A 23,100-nucleotide genomic window follows, 5' to 3' on the forward strand; every position below is an offset into this window, starting at 1 on the left:
TTTTCCTCCCTTAGTAGGAGAGTGACCAAGAAATAACTGACAACTTCAGATTTATACAACCCTAAACATTTGCAAAGTTCAAAGAGTAAAGATCACAAAGCATCTACTAAGACACAGAATTTCAAGAGGGGAATTTTTAAGATTTGCTTATGTGATTTTAAAGAGAAAAGGGATGAAGAGGCTTCATTCCCCCAAAGGAGTTGGTTTATGGCTCTGCAGTATGACTCCAACCACCACTTCTTGGAGTGCTGAGCAGAGCATTGTGACAGCACTTCCCACTACAGAGCTCTGTTTCTACTCTAAAAATAATCCCACAAAGTTTGCTTTCTTGCTTTGAAGGTCAGACCTTTCCCTAGCTGGTTTCTCACCCCTGGGATCTTCACATTTGAGAAGATGTTCTTTTTGGTTGGCTCCCTTTGGGCCCAGCTGCCTCCAGATTTAGCAGCTCTGTTTGCTCTGTGACCTGCAGCCCCTCTGCAGGTGCCCTGTGCAGCACCACACCCCTGGCACCAGCACCGATGTCCGACTTCCAAGGAGAACAGCAAAGGGGAAAAGGATTTTGAAGCTGCAGCCCAGGACAGGCACCTGGGAGCTGAGGCACATCAGCCTGTGCCCCAGCGGGTGGCACTGCCTGACATGTTTGTCACTTATCCCTCATGAAGAGAGAACTGGGATGGGTTCAACGATGGATTTCCATAAGGGGCTGGACATTTTGCTTAGCAAACAGATCCTTTGCCATCATCCCAAGAGGGAAAGTCACTCCAAGTGCCTCCTGCTGGTGAAGGCAAAGGAAGGATGGGGACCGAGTGGAAGCACAACCACAGGTGAGGGCTGTAAATGGGGAGTAGTGGGATGATGGTTTCCATCCTGCACTCCTTGCTGGAATGCTAAAGGCACCAGCCATGGCTGGAAAGAGGTAGACAGTGGTGAGGCTCCATGATGGTGGGCCCCATCCTCACAAGGACACTTTTGTCTGGTTGTGATTAAAGCCTTCACACCTGGAGGAGCTGAAGCTGCACAGAGCTGTGGTGATAACCCCTTGACAGCGACACCGACCCACATCCGGGGTTTGTGTCATCAGTACACACCCAGGAACACCTCCCTGCAGAGCACAGACTGTCCTCACGGCTCACCACGACAGCACAGACCACCACTCCCTGCAATCGTAGCCTTCTCCCTGGCCAGCAGAGCCAAACGCGCAGCCCGGGACTCGGGCGTTGTCTTCAGGAAACCTCTGGTGCCCTCAGGGGAGCTGCACTCCCTGCCCAAACGCAGGACTGCCATCTCCTGGGCACTGGGAGACTCGGTGTGCGACAGCCTCGGGAAATCATCCCGGAGTAACCGAGGCTGAGAAGCCGCCGCGACGGCAGCGATCAGAAACCCAACCCTCGGGTCCCTCAGCAGCAGGGTCAACCAACTCTGACCGGCGTGGGTTCAACCTGTGCCAGGTTCTGACAAAACGACACGGACTGAGGCCAAGCTCTATGGGAAGCACCGTGGGAATCTGTTTCACTGGCCGTGGGCTGCCTGTGCTTTAAAACAACTCCTACAGCACTTTACAGGAGCAACGGGAATCCAGTAAATGGAACAGGAATAAGCCACTCACCAATGGATTTATGGCATTAAATATCCGTTCTGGTAGTAAAGAGAATCCCAGAATCCCAGAAGAGTTTCTGTTGGAAGGGATGTCAAAGCTCACCTGGTTCCACCCCCCGCCATGGGCAGGGACACCTGCCACTAGCCCAGGTTGCTCCAAGCCCCATCCAACCTGGTCTTGGACAGTTCTAGGGATGGGGCAGCCACAGCCTCTCTGTCCAAGCTGCTCCATTGCAGAATGGCAATAAGATAACACAAGTGAACACTTATGTTACGTCACCACTCCTGCCTGTTAAACCCTTCACAGTGCTGTGGAAAATAGAGTGGATTTCTGTTACCAGCAGACACTGCTCTGTGCTCTGTTATGTAACTGGTGTGTTACAGGGATACTCACAGCACAAATCTCTTCCCAAGATTACACAACACCTCAAACCAGTCTGTGCCCAGGGAAGTTAAGCGCTTTTATTACTACACCAGCAGAAATGATGGGATCCTCCTTCTCCTAAAGCAACCCGGTAAACACACGATAATCATCTGGTAATTACATGATAAAAATCTGGCAATTACATTTACAATCTGGACAATATTGTGTGGGATCCAGTTACTCTCCTGTCTGCTAAGGAAAGCAGTAACACTGTTACTTTTGTTGCTCCAGAGCAGAAATGGTCCCAGTTTGTACATCCCCTCCTGCCAAAGCCCCCGGGGCAAAACAGCTCCCACTGCAAGGGGTTAACATGAGTGTCCTTGTAGCTGCCAGATGGCAGGGTTAGATGGGATATTGGGAAGGAATTCTTCTCTGTGAGGATGTGGAGGCCCTGGCACCTTCCAACCCAAACCATTTTGGGATTTTATGATTCTAACATTTGCCAGGGCTGCTGCTTCCCATCCTGCAGCAGCCACAGCAGGGCTGTACAAGGCACACCCGGTCCTCAGTGCTACCACCAGCACAGACCCAGGATCGCTGCAATGTACCTGTGCCCTGAACACAAACCTGCCTTCCCGCCCCAGGGAAAGATGTCTGGGGTCGCAGCTCCCGCTGCGGCTGCTTCAGGCAGGCAGGCAGCGCTGGAGCTGCTGCCCCTCCGATCCCTGGGGAGCGCTCCTGCCACAAAAACTCCACAGGCACAAACTAAAAAAACCGCACCCCCTCACACTAATCTCGAATTTGTGTCTTCCCTCCTTTCCCAGGAGCAGCACCCACGGGGTGCCCGGGCCTCCCGTCCCGCTGCCCACAGAGCCCCGAGGCCGCGGCTCCCTCTTCCTCCTCCTCCTCCTCCCCCGCCCCGGGGCCCGGCCCGCCAGAGCCGCCGCTCGCGGCGGGACCCGGCGGGGGCACGGAGGGGACACGGAGAGGACCCGGCGGGGACACGGAGGGGACAAGGAGGGGACAAGGAGAGGACCCGGCGGGGCCGCTCGGCTCCCGGGGCTCCCTGAGGGGGCGGCGGCGGCGGGGCCGCCTCAGAGCCCCCCACGGTCCCACAATGCCCCGCGCCGCCCGCGAGGACAAAGCCCGGCGCGCGGCCCCGCCGCGGTACCCGGATGGGCGCGAGGCGGCGGGGGAGAGAGCGCCGGGGCTCGCTCTGATTGGCCGCCCAGGCGCGGGAGGGGGCCATATCGCGCTCTGATTGGCCGCCGCGCCGCGGAGGGGGCGGGCCGATAACGGGGGGGGTTGGGGGTGGGCTCCCACAAAATGGAGTCGCCGCCGCTTACATAACGCGACCTCTCACCCCGGCGCGCGGGGCGGGGCGGGACGGGGCGGCGCGACGGACGGGCGGCGCGGCCAATCGGCTCCCGGCGGCGCGGCGGGGCGGCCAATGGGCGGGCGCGGCGGCGGCGCGGGGGCGGGCGGGCGCGCGCGGGGCGGGGCAGGGCGGCAGGGCGCGGGCGCGCGCGCGGGGCCGGTCCCGCCGCCCGCCGTGAGGGGAGCGGAATCTCCCGCCATTTTCAACCGTCCCGCCCGGGCACCCCCTCACACCCCCATCCCCCTCCTCACACCCCACCTCCGCCCGGCCGGGCCCCCGCCATGGCGCCGCTGCTCGGCCGCAAGCCCTTCCCGCTGGCCAAGCCGCTGCCGCCGGGGGAGCCCGGCGAGCGGTTCGTCATCCCCCACACGCAGGAGGCCTTCCGCACCCGCGAGTATCCGCACGCACCGGGGGCGCCGGGGGAGGGACGGGGGGGGCCGGCGCGGGTTCCGGGGCGGCGGGGCCGAACAAAGCGGCGGCGGGGCCGGGCGGGAGCGCGGCGGGGCCGTTGTTCCCTGGGCAGTCCCGGGGCCGGTTCCCGGCGGGCGGGGGTTGCGGGGCTAACGGGGCCCAGGGCTCTCGGAGCGGGCCGTGAGCGCAGTTACCGCGCTCCTGGACGGGGTGCGGGCACTGGGGACCCACGGGCCAGGGGGGCACTTGCACCGGAACCCTCCACAGTCTTTAGTTTCTACAGCTTTAAACAGCGGCGGGAGCTCTCTCTGTGCACAGCCCAGGCTTTCATTCTCAGCGTGGTTACCCCTTCCTGGGGTGTTTTTGCGTGAAATACGCGTGTTTATTATTTTTTTCCCCCCTGCTTGTGGCAGCCCGTGTGCGCAGGAGGCGGCGGCGGGCCAGGCCGGTGACTGTCACAGCGCCCTGTCCGCGTCCCAGCGGGGCTGCGGGGCAGGAGCTCCGCGCTGGGACCTGCGGGCAGCGCTCCAGGAGGCCGGGCCGGTGTCCGTGTTATGAGGATCAGGAGTTCATGACTGAAGTGAGAGGGAATGCATGGATATAGGAACATCGTTTGGAGGTCTGGGCGTTGCGGGAGACAAAGGGGCTCCAGAACTTCCACAGCCCCTGTGCTGGAGGGTGTCTCCTTTCTGCAGTGAGTAGAACAGGCAGAGAAAGCCCCTAGGAAGGATTAGGTGGCTTTTGAAGAGGAAAATACATCCCTGAGGGCAGATAGGCATTGCTAGTGCGTTCAGCCCAATAAAACGAGGTTGGGTGGAGTGTTGGGGACTTGCTTTTCAACTGTGTTTCAAAAGAAAGCGATCAGTGTGTGACACCAACCTGCTGGCGGTTGTGTGTGCAAACTGAAAGTAGCTCAGTCATCCACCTGACCAGGCGGTTCTTCCTCCTGCCCTTCGAGGAGTGTTAAGTGATCAAAAAGCCAAGGGTTTACACCTAATTACTACTTCTGCAAAAGAACATGTGGCTTTAAGCTTTGCCTGCCTGGTAGGAGCAGCACAGGGGAGTTGTGGGGCACCTTCTGAGAACACCAGTCTGTTGGGTGGCTCTTGTGGATCCGTGAGTAGGTGGAGGACGTGTTTCTGCAGACACTTGGGTGGTATTAAAATTAAGGAAAAAAGGGATGGTTTCTCATCCCGAGAGGGGAGGGTGTTAGCTGCAGGATCAGAGGGAAAGAGGAAACCAGTGCAAGCGCTGAGGTTCTGTGGAGAGATGCTCTTCTCCCGGAGAAAGTACTTCATGGGCTGCTGTGGGAGGCAGCCTAGCACGTTCTAGAAAGTTCATCTTGGCAGGCAGACGTCATGAAGCTAAAAAGAGAAACCAAGCAATGTTGGGTTTCTGTCTTGCCTTGTTGACTGTAGATAATGTATGCTAGGCCAAAAGTGGAACAGAAAATTGCAAATGAGCCAGTAAGTTGGAGGGAGATGTTGCCTAAGGAAGACTTGGAGGGTTTTTTTTTGGTCACTCCTGTTTATCCTACATAGTGCAGAGGAGGAATGGCCCTGGAGGATGGGAAGGGCCTGCTGAGGGTATGCTAGGAGGTACCTGAGTCTTCACCTGGTGTCGTTTATGCCAAGACCTGGCAGAATTATGTTCTCCTGGACTTTTTGCATCTTGGAAAACTATTGATCAGCTCTTCCCTAAAAGGCTGTGCAGGTTCTTGTACCAGTGAGATATTTGAAAGGCATTGAAAGTTCTTAAGTCTTTTTTTTTTGTTGGGATTTAGGTTGGGATGCATAAAAGATGGAGATTGGGGTGCAGAGCATGAGGAGAGGCTCCTGCCCCCGTGGGCATGTGTTCTGGAAGGGTCTGGCAGCAGTGGGAGGGGGATGAGCTGGCCAGCAGAGCTCAGGTGTTTATTTGGGTCTGTTTTTCCTTTGTAGCTTTATGTGGCTTCCTTTGACTGCCAAATCCCGTGAAAACCTTTTAAGAGAAGCCCTGCTGTGTAGAGCCCTTTGCATCCTGGCAAAGCCTCGGGCTTCTGGTGTCTGCCTGGGAGTGAGCCCTGCTAATCGTGTGGGTGTGGGGACAGGGGGGATCTCTGGGCAGCCAGAGATAGCCTTGCCCTTGCAGGAGCTCAGTGGGATCTGCTCCGAGACACCTGAAGGGTCAGGACAGCGCTTTGCACGTGAACAGTCCTGTCACCTGTGCAGCTGCTGCTGAGCGTTTGCTGTCTCCCAAACACCCAGGGCAGCTCTGCTGTGGGCACGTGGGACTGCTGCAGTGTGCCTTTGGTTTGGGAAAACTGCTGCCAGCTGGGGAGAGGTGCTGGGCTCAGGGAGCTCAGCCAGCCCAGGCTGCTCCAACCAAAGCTTCCCCTCAGGCCTCAGTGAGTGCTTTTGGGAAGGTGTGTTGTTTCCACCCCGAATTTAAAGCCTGCTGCCTGTCTCGCACAAAATTAATATTTGTGTGAGGTGTCAGCAGAGGGAACAGGAGGGCTTGGGCTGGGGTTGGCAGGTTAAAGGCTGTCACGTCATCACGGGGGATCCCGAAGAGCCAAACCCTGCCTGGAAGGTGGCAGCACCAAGGCACTGTCGAGTCACACACTGCAGGTCCAGGAGAACTCTGCCACCCATCCAGGGAGGAGTGTATAAACGCACCCACTTTCCTGGGAAGTTTCCCTTCCCGGAATTTTTGCCTTCCTGTCTAATACAAGTGGAAAGAATTCAGATAAGTGTAAAGCTGTTTTGGAGTTGATACTGATGCTCCCCTTAGCAATTGTCTTGTGCAGTGGTTAACTTGGTTATTTTAAACATTTTACTTTAAAAGGGTTTTACTGTAAGTTTGTTGCCTTTCAGCATTAAATGATCTGCAGTGGGGTGCAAACACATATATCAGCTGCTACACAGTGGGTAGTCAGCTATTTCATTTAACATACATGTTATTCATGGCTTTTTGGGGGATGTTCACAAGTAGCTGCTGTCCAGGGTATTTTATTTATTCCTGTGCTGGGAATTGTCATACCTGCTACTTTGAAATGTCAGGCTGGTCTGGGAAATATGGGTCCTGATGCAGTGTAATTAAACCTGTTCTAATTGATGTGTTCAAGGAGGGGAACATTCATAAGGAAAATTCTCTTAGATCTCCCTGTTGATATGGGAAAAAAATGTATCATTCAATTATTTTTCAACTGGAAATCAGCATTTATTTACTCTCCTTGGTGGAAGGAAAGGAATCTCCTCACAGGTCTGGAGAGGGGAAAGTTGATAAATATGGGAAGGAAGTAGACCATAATTTTATTTCCCAGCTGTGTATTAAATATTTGATTGTAGTTAGACTACTGAAGGTTTTTTAAGGCCATATCCTGAACCCTTAAGTGTTTCTCTCCTTTAGCACTGGGTTTGGTTTTAATGCTGCTCTTTGTGGGAAAGGCACAGGAAGGAGTAGTATTATGGTTGCAATTTAGCCATTAATAAAGTGATTAATTCAATCATAGAGTGATTTGAGCTGGAAAAGACCTTAAAGCCCATCTTGTCCCACCCCTCTGCCATGGGCAGGTACCACTGGGTCTAAGTTACCTGTGCATCAACTCCCACAGTGCAGCTGCTGTGGTTTGTGCTTTACCTTGGGGCTGTGAGGAAAGCGTCCAAGAAAATTGGCTTGGTTGGAGTTGTAACTTGGCTTCCTAACAGGAACCTTAAAAAAAGGAGAAAAAATTGGTTGATTGCACTAAAATATTCTTGACAGACAATGGCATCTGTGGGATACACCAAGTGCTTTGCTGTGGCTGGTGGCTCTGCCTGGGCAGGAGTGAGGAGCAATCTGCCTGTTCCCACAGGGCTCTGGGAATCGGTGCTGGTGATCAGCAGGATGAGCTGTGGCTGTTCCCAGTGTGCCTTATGCTCCATGCTGGCCTTGCCACTGGAAAGCTTGTGCAGGGAGGAGCAAAAGGTGCTTTTCTTGCCTCTCTTAAAATTTCTCCACTTAACTTCCCACGGGTGAGCATATGGCAAGTTGAGCACGGGGCAGATTGGTGTGGATTTATTCTGTGCTGATAATTTTGCCTGTGCATCTTCTGTCTGTAGTGAGGGTGAAGTAGCTCCTCTCTTTTACCCTGAGTGTTAATTATTGCTCAGGTGGAGCAGGGAGAGTGGCCACAGATGCTCCCAGCAGAGTGGTTAATGCTGTCATTCCTAATGCTCTCTGCTCCCCCGGGGCACCTGGTAATCCTGACCCCGGAATAAAGTAACCTTGAGGCAGGTTGGGACACAGGAGTGTCAGTGCCTGAGGGGAGCCAGCAAGGGAGATGGAAGGACTTTGTGCGAGAGCATGGAGGGACAGGACAAGGGGGATGGATTCAAACTAAGAGTAGGTTTATATTGGATATGAGGCAGAAGTTCTTCCCTGGGAGGGTGGGGAGGCCCTGGCACAGGTTGCCCAGAGAAGCTGTGGCTACCCCATCCCTGGAAGTGTCCAAGACCAGGTTGGAGAGGGTTCAGTAGCAGGTTCCAACCCATGGCAGGAGGGTTGGAACTGGATGATCTTCAAGATCCCTTCCAACCCAAATCATTCCGTGATTCTATGAAGCAGGTGGTGTAGTTGGTGAGAGAGATGCTCATGTTGTGCAAACACAGGGGGCTGCTCTTTTTGAGAACTAAAGGAAAAGTGGCCTTTCTAGGGATTTCAGTTTCAAAGCTTTTGGCTTTTTTTCCCCCCAAAAGATTGGAGATGCTGAATAGGCTGCTAATTTCTCTCTGGAGTTGGTAACACCACCCTGAGGCATTGGTAGCAGCAGTGCCACAGCAGTTCCTGTCAGGTGTTAGCAGCGATCCCTGCCGTGCCTCCTGCATGTACCTGTGATATTGTTGGTGCTGTTTTCCAAGGAATCAGACTGGACAAGCTGCAAAGTAAGTTAGCAGTGCCACAAAGTGTTCAGCCCCGTGTGTTCCCCTTGTGCAGCACAGCTGAGCTGTCCGTGCTGTGGCACCTTCTGTGTGCCAGGGCTGAGCAGGACGGGCATTTCGGCTGCAGAAAGCACCAGCACCTCCAGGTTAACACAGCACCCTCATGGCAGACACGGGGTCAGTTTGTACTGAGGCTCTCCTCAGTGCACTCTAGCAGTGAGGTTTTCAGTGGTTTTGACTGCTTTGTGCTGCTGTGGTTGTGCTCTCCCCTACCTAAATCCCGTTTTCCTGAGCTGCCGCTCGTACAGAGAGTACGAAGCGCGTTTGGAGAGATACAGCGAGCGGATCTGGACCTGCAAGAGCACAGGAAGCAGCCAACTGACACACAAAGAGGCTTGGGAGGAGGAGCAGGAAGTTGCTGAGCTGTAAGTACTGGTGGAGACACGGATTTGTGCCCGTCTTTAGGTGTTGGGGCAGAAGAGTGTGCTTGGGAATGCTGTGTGACTGAGGTGAGCTAAGGAGCTGGGAGTAGATCTGGGGATTCTGGAGCGGAAAGCAAATTAAGTCCAATTTTGATACCATCACTAATGCAGTTGAGTAATTTACTTATTTTGGTATTACTTGAACCAGAATAGTTCAGCATATGGCACTTGGCATGTTTTAAAACCCTTTGGATAATGGGAATATTTCAAGGGGAAAAAATTAAATCTTGAAGGATGTAAAGTAAAAATAAAAAAGAGCTGTTGAAGTTTCACATCGAACAGGTCCACACCTGTAGTTATTTTTTCTGGATCTGCATTAGAGTTGTTGTACTAAATTAAAAAGAAAAATGTTGTAGTGAGATTTTAGGGAATTGCACTGCTTGAAACAACAAAGAACAGAGGGAAACAGCAAGAGTCCTTGCTCTGTGCAGACCCCTAGTCTTCCTCCGGACTGCTGTGGCCCTGACCTCCCCCTCTAGCCCCCAGGAATCCTTGGCTGAGATCCAGCATGGCTACAGAAGTGAATTTTCTGTAAAGGTGCAGGTCCTTGTCTCAGCCAACACATATAACTTACTGTGTGATTACCAAATTGTAGGATTTTTGCAGAACAAGACACGTTTCTCCATTTTGTAAACTGATGACCAGGACTCATGTGACATTTTTCCCTGGATTTACACTGGGGAGAGTATCAGCAGTGCCACCTAAGAGGCAAAATTTTCTTCTGCCTCTCTTCACATTTCTGATTCATCGGCAAAGACTTCACAGCCTTTGCCTAAGGAGAAATCCCCCATCATTTGGGGTTAATCACAACCTTAAAGTCAACAAATAAGAAACCCATGTGCTAAATAGTCCTAATTTCTGTGAACACTAATTTTCTGACACACTGCTGCCTTCAGGCTCTGCTTCCTGCTGCTCTTGTTTGAGAGGAGAGTGCAGAGCCAGCTCCATAAATTTATACTCCTGAGTCAAACCCCACTGGTTTAGTGCTGCTTCCTTTTGGTTATCCGTGTTGGATTGGTTGGCCACTTCTGAAAACACTTCTTCATAAGTGTCAATGAAATATAAATGGAAGATTTCTTGGTAACAAATTTAGCTATAGTCTCTCTAATTTTTTTGGGGAAAAAAAAGACTCTGTGAAATGAGATTTTGGTCTTGTCTCTTTGAAATGGGATGAAAAGCTTCCCAGGCAGTTGGACTGCTTTAATACCTGACACTAGGCTGGATAAAAAAGTCCATTTAGGCAGTTTGCTAACGGGATAAATTTGTTCATGGCAGTTGTAGCGCTGCAAATACAGCTGAGGGTTCTCAGCCATGGATCCCTGAGGCTGGGAAGCCGAAAGTGTTTTGGAAAAATGGGAGTATTTTGTTCCTCCTGAGGGGTAACTTGAAACCAACTTCACTTTGTAGCCACAAGGCTTCATGCAATGTATTTCTTAGCGCCCCTGTCAGCCAACTGACCTCACCTTTTATGAAGGAAATCGGGAAAGTAAATTTGTCACATTGTTTCTCTCCTTTATATGAACAAATTTCAAGATCATGACATGGTGAAACACACAAGGTATTTTTCTGTGGAAAGATAATTTCATTGTGTAAATCTGCCTCTGTCTTTTTTTTTTTTTTTTTTTTTTACTGTGTTGGCAGAGGAAAAATCTTCATCAACATTGAGGTGTTGGAGGCAAACATTTTAAGAGTAACAAGCCCCAGAATAATGACATGGTCCTGATATACATTAAATATCTAATAAACAGTAATAACCAGCATGAAAGGGCTCACACTCAGTGCTGCTCTTCCTGAGTGTTTATGGCATTCCTTCTGGGAAGGACCTGGATAATTTGTATTGTCATGCCAGCTAACACCTGGGGGAGGGAGAGCAGCAAAAAGCCCTTGGAGGTTTCCATGCTAATGGGGCATCTGCCTCAAGCATTGTCCTGGCTGTTAACATTCCTGGAACTGGGAAATGGGAGGCTACTTTGCATTTCAGCTTTTATCCCCTGAATAATGAAAACTTCTTCTGTGCTTGCTCAGCTTGAAGGAGGAATTCCCCATCTGGTATGAGAAACAGGTCCTGGAAATAGTTCACCACAACACGGTGTCTCTGGAAAAGTTGGTGGATGCAGCCTGGCTGGAGATCATGACCAAATTCGCAGTGGGAGAAGAGTGTGACTTTGAGGTAAGGATGTGTTTTTCCATTTTATCCCCTGCTTCTGCACAGGGCTAATTCCAGGTAGCTGAAGACAGGAGATGGGAGGCAAATGTTGGCCCCTCACACTATTGGAAGGATGGTGGGAATTTCTTTGCTGTAGCATCCCAGTGGCAGCACCTGCTTTTGGATGGAAAATGGTTCCATAAGCAGAGGCATGTGGATATCCCTACTTCCCTGTGGAAGGTGTTCTTACCCGTGGCAGGGGGTTGGAACTGGATGATCTTTAAGGTCCCTCCAGCCCAAACCATTCCAGGATCCTGGAATGATGGCAAGAGTAAAATACTGATCTGTGTGTGTGCACAGGGAAACAGATACAGTTGTAACAGTGCTTAAACGTGTCATGTCTGTGTGTATACTTATGTATAAATAAATACCTACTGTAGTTAAAAGAAGTTAAAAAGTATCATCTGCGACAATATTTTTACCTGACACATTTCTAGAAGGAGCAGTAGTCTTAAAAATGTAGCATGAAGGCAACACCTTAAAAATCTCTAAAAAACCTCTAATGATTAGAAAGTTCATTCCAAAACTGATTTTTTGGTTTTTTTTTTTTTTTCTTCCCTTCCTCTTGTGCTAAAGCCCATTAACTCAGATATCTTGCTCAGAGCCACTTTTCACTTACATTTCCCTGCAGGTGGGCAAGGAGAAAATGTTGCCTGTGAAGGTTGTGAAGATCCATCCCCTGGAGAAAGTTGATGAAGAGGCCTCGGAAAAGAAATCTGACGGAGCCTGCGATTCCCCGTCTAGTGACAAGGAGAACTCCAGCCAGGCAGCCCAGGACAACCAGAAGGAAGCTCTCCTGAAGGAGGATGACAGCAGGAGGGAAAGCATGAGTAAGCAGGGAGGCAGCATGGCAGTAGGTAGCACCTGGCAGGGAGTATTGAAGTGTATGGACATCTCAGGCCTGGGCTGTGAATGTTTAAAGAGGGTTAAGGGATGAAATCCTGAAATTGTCCATGTTAGGGGTGAATTTTGGGGGCATCACTTGGCTTTCAGCTCTTCTTGCCTGTTTTAAAGCAGAAAATGTGCTGTCACTCTAAGGTGTAACACCAAAGCTGTGCATGAAATGTATAAATTTCCAAAGTCTAGCAAGTGTATTTAAAAAAAAAAAATGAGGGGAGCAGTAAAAGTTCTGCTCTAATGTTCATCACCAGTGCAAACCTCTCTAGCTCTAAAGCCTCCTCCCCTTTCTGGAAAAGATGAACCTCAGCATTTTCCAACCCAAGATTCTGACAGAGTCATAACTTAAGCAGGCAAAGCAGTAAACACTCATCTTTTAATTGCTTGTACATATGCTTTTATTAAAAGGATATTTTACTGCTAATGCTTTTATATTCTGGGTTTTCATAGAACTTAGGTTCATAGGAATTATTGAATTATGACATTATCAAATTATTGAAATTGTTATTGAATCAAATTATTCCAGAGTGCTTTGAAATAATTGTGTAACACTTGTTGCAGTTACACAGCAGACTGAAAAAGTAGGGAAGTGCTGTCACTTAGTGGGTTCCAGTGCTGAACTGCACCCCCAGAAGCAGGATATGGAGTCTGGGGGTTCCCAAACACACTGACCTGGGCTTTGTCTCTCTAACCATGTTTACACTTGACCACTGGTGATGTGGATTGAGGCCACTATACAGAAGTGGTGTTTGGAAGCAGTAACAGGCTGTGTCCTACTGTGATGTAAAAGCTGTGTCTACCTGTGCACACACAAGGGGGCAGAGCGAACCTTGGCAGTTTTACTAATTCTTGTTAGTTTTCTTGGAGGAGAAAAGGGGCAAAGAGAGTTTCAGTCTCTCTGGTTAACAGTCTGTTCTCCTTCAGAAGCTAAAAATAAGGCTTTATGCCAGCTTTATTGCGTCATTTGTGCAATCTGAAGTGACTTTGCACTGTTAGGTGCTTAGGGAGTGAACTCTGGAAAATCTGCAGAAGTGAGAGGAAAGGTTAGATTGTCCTGAACATGGATGGTGAACTGCTGAAGGCAGGTTCTGCAGCTTGAGCTTTAACCTGAAGGAGGTAGATCCTTCCCTGTGAGGGTGGGGAGGCCCTGGCACAGGTTGCCCAGAGAAGCTGTGGCTGCCCCATCCCTGGAAGTGTCCAAGGCCAGATTGGATGGAGCTTGGAGCAACCTGGGCTAGTGGAAGGTCTCCCCTTGGTGAATTTTACAGACATTTTCTCCCTTTCCAAAGCTCTCTTTCTACTCCTTGAAAAATGTGTTACCCCCTACCTCAGGGCTGGTTAGGGCCTCCATGCCCAGGATTCTTTAGGATATTGTAAAACCCAATTTGGGGTATTTTCCTGATGTTCTGGTTAACACTGTACAGATGGTGAGGGGTAGAGTGCCCAGTGCAGTGGTGGTCTGGATTCTTTAACCCTTTTGTTTTACTCTAATGTGAAGACAACATCTCCCCTTGCTTTATCAGATGATCGAGCCCGTAGGTCTCCTCGGAAGCTTCCCACTTCTTTGAAGAAGGAAGAAAGGAAGTGGGTTCCACCTAAATTCCTGCCACACAAATACGATGTGAAACTGAAAAATGAAGATAAGGTGAGTTGTCTGCTCGAGTCCTTTCTGTTATAGCACGAATATGCAAGTTTAATTAATCATTATCAGCAATTATACAGCACAGTGTAGCAGTTTCTGCCGGAGCCATGGCATTGCAAGCAGGAGAGTTGTCTGTAGGGCTGACCAGCCTGGCTGTTTCTATCTATAATTGGGTTTTGTGCATGGAAACACCTGGTACCACACACTGAGCCACAAGGATTTAGAGTGGTTGCTGTTAAGTGGCTCATCTCTGGTCAGGCAGTTAATGAGACCAGTTAAATCATGAGTGGCAGTTGTTCTGAGCTGCTCCGAGTCAGAGGTAGTGGTGCTTTGGGAAGCTCTGGGTAGCTGCCTCACTGCTCTGTGCTTTTTGTCAGCTCTTTGCTAATTTGACAAGAGACACAGTGCTGACCTCCATTTAATGAGTGCCAGGTGTAGAGTTGCTTCTCTAGTCTCAGGAAAAAAATCAAAACAAAATAAATCAAAACAAAATAAACATGAATACGTAAAAGCTCTTAAGTCAGTAGCAAGCACGAGCTGGAGAAAGGTCAGAGATAAAGCAGTGGGCTCTAGAAAGAAATCTGCATAAACTCATGGTTTTAACTGTTGTGGCTGACTGATTCTCCTACCAATCTCTGTCTCAGTTCTGCAAGTTCTGTTTGGTTTGAGCCTTTCCAAGAGAGCTTTGAAAGAGCGAGGAGTTGGTGGACACAAAGCAGTACAACGGTCCTGCTCCTTTTAGCTGCGTGACCTGTGTCGATGATGTGGTTAGAAGCTAATCATTAACATCCTCTCTGTTTGTGATCTCCCAGATCATCAGCAATGTTCCAGCAGACAGCTTGGTCCGTACAGAGCGCCCTCCCAACAAGGAGATCCTGAGATACTTCATCCGGCACAGCGCGCTCCGCGCCGGCACGTGCGAGAACGCCCCGTGGGTCGTGGAGGATGAGCTGGTGAAGAAATACTCTCTGCCCAGTAAATTTAGTGACTTCTTGCTTGACCCACATAAGGTGAGAATTCCCTACAAGTACCTCCTTTGCTTTCACACCCGTTCTGTGCTCTTAGTCTTGGCAAAGAGTTCGGTGTGCTGGGTGGGTTTTGCAGTCACAGAATCAATTAGGGCCGGAGAAGCCCCCTGAGATCGAGTCCAGCTGTTCCCCCAGCACTGCCAAGGCCACCCTTGAACAATATCCCCAAGTACCACATCTACATGGCCTTTAAATCCTTCAAGAGAGAAAGAGAGAAGGAAAACTCACTCTTTTGAAGGTTGACCCTTTGAGAGGTGACACAGCTTGAGTATCTGAAAGCAGTCTGCTCTGAAAATCTGAGGTGTAACTGCCTTTTTAATTTTTTCAGTATTTGTTATTTGTCTGCAAGTAAAGACATTTTCCTGTTGTAAGAGAAATGACAGAAAGATCTAGATAACCTTTATTTACCTTTCAGTATTAATACAACATTATTCTTTCTTTAATTTTAGTATATGACTCTTAACCCCTCAACCAAGAGGAAAAGCTCTCGATCACCTGACAGAAAGCTTGCTAAGAAATCCAAAACAGATGGATCATCCCTGGGGCAGCCTCTGAGCCCCACCCTGTGGTGCCACGTGCATTTGGAGAAATCTATAATTGGCTCACCGCTGAAGGTGAAAAACTCTAAGAATTCAAAAAGTCCAAAAGAGGAGCTGGAAGAGGTGATGAAAATCGTGTCACCTGCTAAACTTGGTTCTAACTTTCACATTCCAAAGAGGAGTCGATTAGGAAAGGGCAACAACAAATCCTTGGACAAAAAGCAAAGAGGCAAAAGGGTTCTGAATGGGCAGAAGTCATCGGGAAAAGCCAAATCTCCCAGGAAAGGCTTGAAGACCCCCAAGATGAAAATGAAACAAATGACACTGCTGGACATGGCTAAGGGTACCACTAAGGTGTCCAGGACTCCCAGGAATTCTGGAGGCACCCCTGGATCCTCCAGGAAGCCCCAGAAGCACCTGCCTCCTGCAGCACTGCATCTCATTGCCTATTACAAGGAAAACAAGGACCGGGAGGACAAAAAAAGCGCTCTGTCCTGCATCATCTCCAAGACTGCTCGGCTGCTCTCCAACGAGGACCGGGCCCGGCTCCCCGAGGACCTGCGGGGCTTGGTGCAGAAACGCTACGAGCTCCTGGAGCACAGGAAGAGGTGGGCCACCATGACTGAGGAGCAGAGGAAGGAGTACATGAAGAAGAAGAGGGAGAAGCTGAAAGAGAAACTGAAGGAGAGAGCGAAGGAGCGGAAGGAGAAGGAGATGAAGGAAAAACTGGAAAAACAGAAGAGATTTGAGGACCAAGATCTGAAAGGGAAGACATTGCCTACCTTCAAACTGGTTGATACTCCAGAAGGACTTCCTAACACGCTCTTTGGGGATGTAGCCATGGTGGTGGAGTTCCTGAGCTGTTACTCAGGGTTATTGATGCCGGATGCTCAGTATCCCATCACGGCCGTGTCCCTGATGGAAGCCCTTTGTGCAGAAAAGGGAGGCTTCCTCTACTTGAACCGAGTACTGGTGATTCTCTTGCAGACCCTGCTGCAGGATGAAATTGCTGAGGATTATGCCGAGCTGGGAATGAAGCTCTCTGAGATCCCACTTACCCTGCATTCCGCTTCCGAGCTGGTTCGCCTGTGCCTGCGCAAGTCGGATGTGCAAGAGGAGAGCGAGGTCTCGGATAACGTAGACGAGAGCAAGGATTCGGCACCTTTTGACGACAATGAAGTGCAGGATGAGTTTTTGGAGAAACTGGAGACGTCTGAGTTCTTCGAGTTGACTCCTGAAGAGAAGTTGCGGATCCTCGGAGCGCTGTGCCACCGGATCCTCATGACGTACTCGGTGCAGGACCACGTGGAGGCCAAGCAGCAGGCGTCGGCCGAGCTGTGGAAGGAGCGCCTGGCCGTCCTCAAGGAGGAGAACGACAAGAAGAGGGCAGAGAAGCAGAAGAGGAAAGAAATGGTGGCCAAGAACAAGGAGAACGGCAAAGATGAGCACATGATGGGCAGGAACGAAAAGAAAAAAGAGATGATGAAAATAGAGCACCGGGTGGAAATGGAAGCCGATGACATGATCAGTGCTGTGAAGAGCAGGCGCCTTCTTGCCATCCAAGCCAAGAAAGAGAGGGAGCAACAAGAAATACAGATGAGAGGTAAGAAAAATACCAAGAGAGTGTGTCATGGAATAACTTCCTGGCAAAATTCACGGCCTGTTTTCAGAAGCATTGCCTGGTTATGTGGGATTTGCTCACTGAAGGTCTCTAACTCGGCTGCTGTGGTTCCTGTGGCAGCTCAAAATCTGGAGTTTTAAGAGGAAGCAATAACTGCTTCTAGTTTTTTATCTGTAGGTGTTTTTTGTTCAGTACCTTTCTAATTTTGTCGGGCCAAGGAAGGTTGGATGACAGAGTATCTGTTTTGGAAACAGAAAACAACCAAAAATTTGTCTGTCCAAATATCATGTGGTTCTTCCATAGAGAGGAGCTGCTTCCTGCCTGAAAGCCAGTTCCTATAGCTACTGCTGGCCTTGCTGCCCTGCACATTATCAGACTGATGCCAGCAGCCCTTCTCCCAGATCAGGAAGACTTGAACAATAAACCTCAGCTTGCAGTTTCTCACTTAAGGAATTAGTTATGGAGCTGTGTAAATATAAATTGTCCACTCAAACCTCTGAATCATGAGCTGCAACACCAAACTTTGTGTGTGTCTGTGTAAGGAGTGCTGTTTGCTGAGGAGTGTGGATGTGAAGAGCAAAACACTTTGGAATTACATGTTAATGATTTTTTTGGGGGAGTTGTAAATGTGGTTACTGGCCAGAGGAAGGTGAACAGCATAGCTTGTCTTTGTTATTTCTGAAACAACTGAGGGACAAGCATCCCCCATGGAGCCTGGCTTGTGTGCCTTAGCTGGAATGTGGGAATATCTGTTGTAGGAGACCAAGAATCCCAGAATGGTTTAAGCTGGGAGAGACCTTAAAGCTCATCTTGTTCCACCCCCTACCACGGGCAGGGGCACCTTCCACTATCCCAGGTTACTCCAAGCCCTGTCCAACCTGGCCTTGGACACTTCCAGGGAAGGGGCAGCCACAGCTTCTCTGGGCAACCTGTGCCAGGGCCTCCCCACCCTGATGATGATGATGATGATGAGATGATCTTCAAGGTCCCTTCCACCCCAAACCATTCTGTGATTCCATGGCATGATTCATGGCAGAAGCTGCCTTGCTTCCAGCTCCTTACCCAGAGATATGAAAGGGCAAGTTTTGCTTTTTAATCTCTTGCCAGGAGCCTGTGATGCCAGGATTTAGGCCACTTCATATTTTTCTTTTCCCTGTTTTTTGTCCACAGCCGTGGATATTGAAAGCTACTAAAATTTCAGTACTTCTGTCATGAGTGGGAGGACTGAGGTTTCTATTTTAATGCTCTCCCACATTTCCTACAGTGGGAAATAACAATAAGGACTAATTTCTCCAGACAATTTTTATCCAGGCTTTCTTCAGCCCAGTTCATCCTTATGCCTTGACTTCTTAATTCTTGACGTTTTTTCTAGAATGGTGGGTGGAAAGTAAAACAAAAGGTTGGATGGTTGTGCTAAAAGAATATTAACTAAAAAACTAAAATCCCCAATAGATTTTTTTTTTTTTTACCCCCGTAGTGTAAAATAAAAGACAATATTGGTGTCTGGATACAACAAAGGAAAGCTAATTCTGCTCTGTGCTAATTCCAACAGTGAGGATGGAGAAAGAAGCAGAGGAAGAAAGAATCCGGAGGCATAAAGCTGCAGCTGAGAAAACCTTCCAGGATGGAATTGCCAAGGCCAAGCTGGTGATGCGCAGGACCCCGGTGGGCACCGACAGGAACCACAACAGGTGGGAAAGGAAACCCCCCTGAGCTTGGCAGCTCTGCCCTGGGAGAGGGGCTCTGTCAGACAGCAGCCCCTGGAAAGGGGTGTAGGAATTGTGGAGAAGAGAGAAGGGAGGTTTTTGTGCATGTGGAGTGTAGTGGCTGGGTACATGCCCGGCTTTCTGAGGCCTTCCGATGGAGGTCAGGATCACTCAGCCTCAATGCTCAGGACCCTCATTACAGTCATCTTGTCTTTTTTTTTCCATGTTTGTTGCACAGGAATGCTCCTAGAATGGATTCTAATCAAAGCTTTCCATGTTTCTCAGCTGGGCTAAGATAGACACACATGGATTCAGATGCACACGGATGCTTCTCCCCTCGGTGCAAATAAAACCCTGTGTGTGTAACCAGCCAGCAGAGGAGGCAGGGCCCTGTTAACACACGTGTTTCCTGCAGGTATTGGCTGTTCTCAGATGAGGTTCCTGGCTTGTTCATCGAGAAGGGCTGGGTACACGACAGTATAGACTACAGGTTCACCCTGCCCCACCAGAAAAAGGAGGATCTGAAGAAGGAGCACAGCCCTGGAGGTACGGTCACCACGCTTCTCTGGGGGCAAAAATCCATGTGTGGGGAAGGAAACTTAACATTTGTATGTGGAAATAGTTCTTGGGACAGAAGAGGCTGCTATAATCTGGTTCCAGCTGAGTTTCAGTCCTGGTTATTTCTTGCTTTTGGAACATCATCACAGGCTGGCACTGAGTCCATCTGCAGCAATCCCGCAGGGGAGAGCTTATGGGGTTACATCTGAGCCCTCACCTGGTGGGACTGTCTTGGACAAGGGGCAGAGCAGACATATGTAGGGGAATGGAACAGTGCAAACCTACAGTGAGATCCTTCATCCAGGTGTAACTTAGCAGTCACCTTTCCTAGTGGCTGGTTGAGCTGGAAATGTATCATTCCAAGCCCCTCCACGGGTATATTTTCTTATGTGAACTCTTTCAAATACTGACCAGCTGTGTTCCTGGACATCTCTTGCTTCCAGCTGTTTTTATCTCTCAGCTGCTGCCCATGTGCTTTCCCAGCCAGTGGGCAGGATTTCATCACGTTCCTTGGAGAATTAACAAGCAAGTGCTTAAGTGAGCAGAGGTTTAAATCCGTGTCAGGATTTAATACCATTGTCCAAGATGCTCAGAAATGCAAACACACGCTGCTTATAACTCCTTCAGTTCTCAAAGTGCATTATCAGTACACAGCTAAAAAGTGAAAGTGGGGGGTTTCTATTTTTTTGGGAATAGCAGGAATGCTGCTCAGGAATCCACCTGAGCCTCTGCTTTTCTCTTGCAGAGAAGCGGAAGAGCACAGGCAGCGACGGCCGAGGGACCAAACTGCCCCGCTCCGTGCCCAGCACAGACCTGCCCGCCGAGACCACCACTCCCAAGCAGGGCCAGAACTTATGGTAACATGCATTTTTATAGCTCCAAAATACTCAAGAGTGTAGAGGTCAAGGAGTCTAGACACATTTCTTTTGCTAGGCCCTGCTACAAACCTGTTATTCTTTCAGTGCTGAGCAGTTGGGTTGGTTCAGCAGCTCCCCAGGCCTTTGCTGCTGATGTTATCACTGCCTGCTAACAGGGTAGCCAGTCCAAGAGCCAGTGGAATCTTTATTCAACCTAATCAATCGGACTTTAGGCCAGTAAAAATTAAGCTGGTAATATGCTACTTTGATAAATTGCTGTGTACTTATCAGGATTGGTAAGTGATACTTAAAAAAAAAAGAGGAGGGGAGCAGTGTCAGGGCTTTTGTTTGTGGTTCATCTCAGCAGACCTGAGTTGTGGCACATGGGACCCTTGAGCACAAGAAATTTAAGTCTTCCTGGACATCTCTGAGACAGGCCTATATCCTTCCTGTTCCTGTACTATGTGAGATGTGCAGAGCCCTCCTCCAGCTCCTCATCTCCTCCAGTTTCTTTTTCCCAGGCTTCCCAGCAGGCTGTGGTGGTGTCCATTTGTTTTCCTATAGCACCATAGAATTAATTTTTGTCCCTGCTGATAGTTATAGCTTAGCCAAGTTATTCTTCCATGCTGACAGCCTGTTATCCCTGTAAATGCTTCCCAATGCCAAGCAATGTCTTCTAAGTGAATCAGATCTCCTTTGAGCGTGTTTGACTGGGACTTGCTCCAGTAATTGGCCCTAGCAGTGTCCTTAAAGAAATTCTCCTGTGTTGAGTGTTGCTCTGTGTGTTAAGGAGTGTTCAGCAGTGCCCACACACCAGGAAACACTGGCTAAAAACTGTTAACTGCCTGTAAAGGACTGCATTTTTTAGATAACCCTGAGAAGTACATGCTCCTGTAGCTCCCCTCTTAGCAGGGTCTCTTCCCCAGAGTTCTCCACTCCTGACACACAGAGTGGGGTTACTTGGTCTTTGAGAAATAGAAGTTGAACTCAGCTCCAAGGAACAGTCAGAGCTACTTTACCAAACATGTTCCTGCTCACCCACCAGGAACTGTCAAAGGGGCTGAAATCTGTGGGTGTCTTGATTCATCTGAGCCATCAGCTCTGGGGATGGCTCTTTGTATTGCTCTACCCCTTCTGTTATGGCAGCAAGGTATAGGAGATCAGAGTTCCTGTGCTTTCCTTCTCTGCCCCATCCTGCCAGGAGAAATCCCCACCCCACTCTCAGTCTGGGCCTTTGCATGTCTTGTTATGTGGCCAAAATTCAGGCAGTTGGGCTTTCCTAGAGAATGGGTGTGCTGCACAGGGGCTGTGGAGGGCACTGTGATCCACAGGGAAGTCCTCTGCTCTTTCTAACTGCCTTCTCTGTCTTCACTGAGCAGAGATGGCAAGGTGTGTTCCAGGAGAAGGACCAATTCTGTGAGGAAAACTACCTTAAATTTAGAGTGCGTATTGCTAACCCTGAGGGCAGCAAAGAACCAGATTGGTTGAGTTAATTAACACAGAATGCCTGTAAGTTGTAACTCCAGGCTGAACTTGAAAAAGCACAGTGTTTCATCTGCTCTGTCAGGTTGGCAACTCCCAAGGACATGCTGAGAGAGATCAGAGTGGTGACAGAGGCAGGAGTGCTGCATGGAGTAACCAGTCACACAGCCTGGGAGGAGCAGCTCTTGGAACCAGGTCCTGGACACACTCAGTGCTGAGTTATGTTCTGTTTTGTATGGAGTGGCCATAATGGATGGTGTTCTCCTTTGTGTAAAAAAGAGAGCAACTAAAAGAATTAAGAAGCTTCTTTAAAAGCTTAAAGGTAGCCAGAAGCCTAAAACACTTTCAAAGAGCTTTAGAGCAGGTGCTGCCTCTTACCTTTGAGAAAAAGGTTTGAGGGACTTGGGAAAAAACCCAGCAGCTCACATTGTGGCTCACATCAGCATAAGGAAGCTGTTAAAAGGAAGAAAGCCTACTTAAAAACCTGTGGTTGAGTCTAAATGAAAGAAATAAAAGGGATGCTAAACTGAAGTACAGACTAAGGGGAAAACAATTTTCATTTTCCCTTGGGAAACAATCTTGCTTCACCAGATCTGTTGTTACAGGGTTTGCCTTAGGAGAAGAGGGAAACTCTTCTCATGAGTGAATAATTGGCCAAGGAACATGAAATAAATTACAGAAATACTCCAACCTGTATGTTCAGCATGGAGATGGAGAATAATGCTGGAGGAGAATGGGGAAACCTCCTGAAGACAGAGGAATTCTTTTGATACAGAAAAAAGGGATCAGGAAATTAAGCTAGCAAATGGCAGTTCTAAAATAGAAAGATGCTACAGCTGAGGTACACAACTCACTGCTGTCAGGTGCTGTGGATTGTGAATTGTACCTGTTCAAAGCTGGACAAACTGCTGAGAGAGGAGTTCACTGAGGAACAGGAAGCACAAAGGTTCCTGTCCTGGCACACAGGGAAATCCTCGAACCAGCAGATGCTGCAATCTGGAGGGGCAGGTACCTGTGCTGCCCCTTGGCCACTCAGAGATAAGACACTGAGCTGGGGGATTTTCTTGGCCTGGCCACAGCGCCTTTAACATCTATCCTTTCTAGTCCCTGCTGGGAAGGACTCTAAACGCTGACAATCACAGCACCTGCTGTTTTTTCATGAGATGCTTGTGCCCCTGTGCACTGCTGTGCCAGGCAGGGCAGCTGGGAGCTGCAGTAATGCAGGTGGAGGATCTGAGCCAGGCCTGGGCCTTGAGCAGGGGCAGGGGGGCAGCCTCTGAAAGGACACATAACCCCTTCTAATTCACCCCTCTGCTGTGCTGGCTGCCTCTCTCTGACTGACGGGGCACCCAAAGCCATGCCTGCAGCTGAGCAATAAGCTCCCTCAGCTGAAAGGCTTTTCCTTAAAGCTCTGAAGCTGCAAAGAGCCTGT

At 49.5% G+C, this 23,100-nt stretch overlaps 1 protein-coding gene across 2 annotated transcripts in view; it reads left to right on the top strand.

The window, feature by feature from the left end:
• Positions 1–23,100, top strand: part of BAZ1B (bromodomain adjacent to zinc finger domain 1B) — a 192,446-nt gene that overhangs the window by 150,139 nt on the left and 19,207 nt on the right. Inside the window, exons 1-10 of one of the 2 annotated variants that reach the window (XM_050325960.1) lie at positions 3,577–3,732; positions 8,959–9,075; positions 11,158–11,302; positions 11,970–12,168; positions 13,759–13,880; positions 14,690–14,887; positions 15,355–17,047; positions 18,618–18,756; positions 19,187–19,317; positions 20,075–20,186. In XM_050325960.1, the coding sequence (XP_050181917.1) occupies positions 3,620–3,732; positions 8,959–9,075; positions 11,158–11,302; positions 11,970–12,168; positions 13,759–13,880; positions 14,690–14,887; positions 15,355–17,047; positions 18,618–18,756; positions 19,187–19,317; positions 20,075–20,186 (2,969 nt within the window). In that variant the 5' untranslated portion in view covers positions 3,577–3,619. Of the gene's footprint in view, positions 1–3,576; positions 3,733–8,229; positions 9,076–11,157; positions 11,303–11,969; positions 12,169–13,758; positions 13,881–14,689; positions 14,888–15,354; positions 17,048–18,617; positions 18,757–19,186; positions 19,318–20,074; positions 20,187–23,100 lie in introns of those variants that run through there. The other variant, XM_050325961.1, reaches the window with a different exon arrangement.

This window comes from Myiozetetes cayanensis, unplaced genomic scaffold, assembly GCF_022539395.1.
Source record: "Myiozetetes cayanensis isolate MyiCay16 unplaced genomic scaffold, myiCay2020 scf30, whole genome shotgun sequence".
Taxonomy (NCBI): Eukaryota; Metazoa; Chordata; class Aves; order Passeriformes; family Tyrannidae; genus Myiozetetes; species Myiozetetes cayanensis.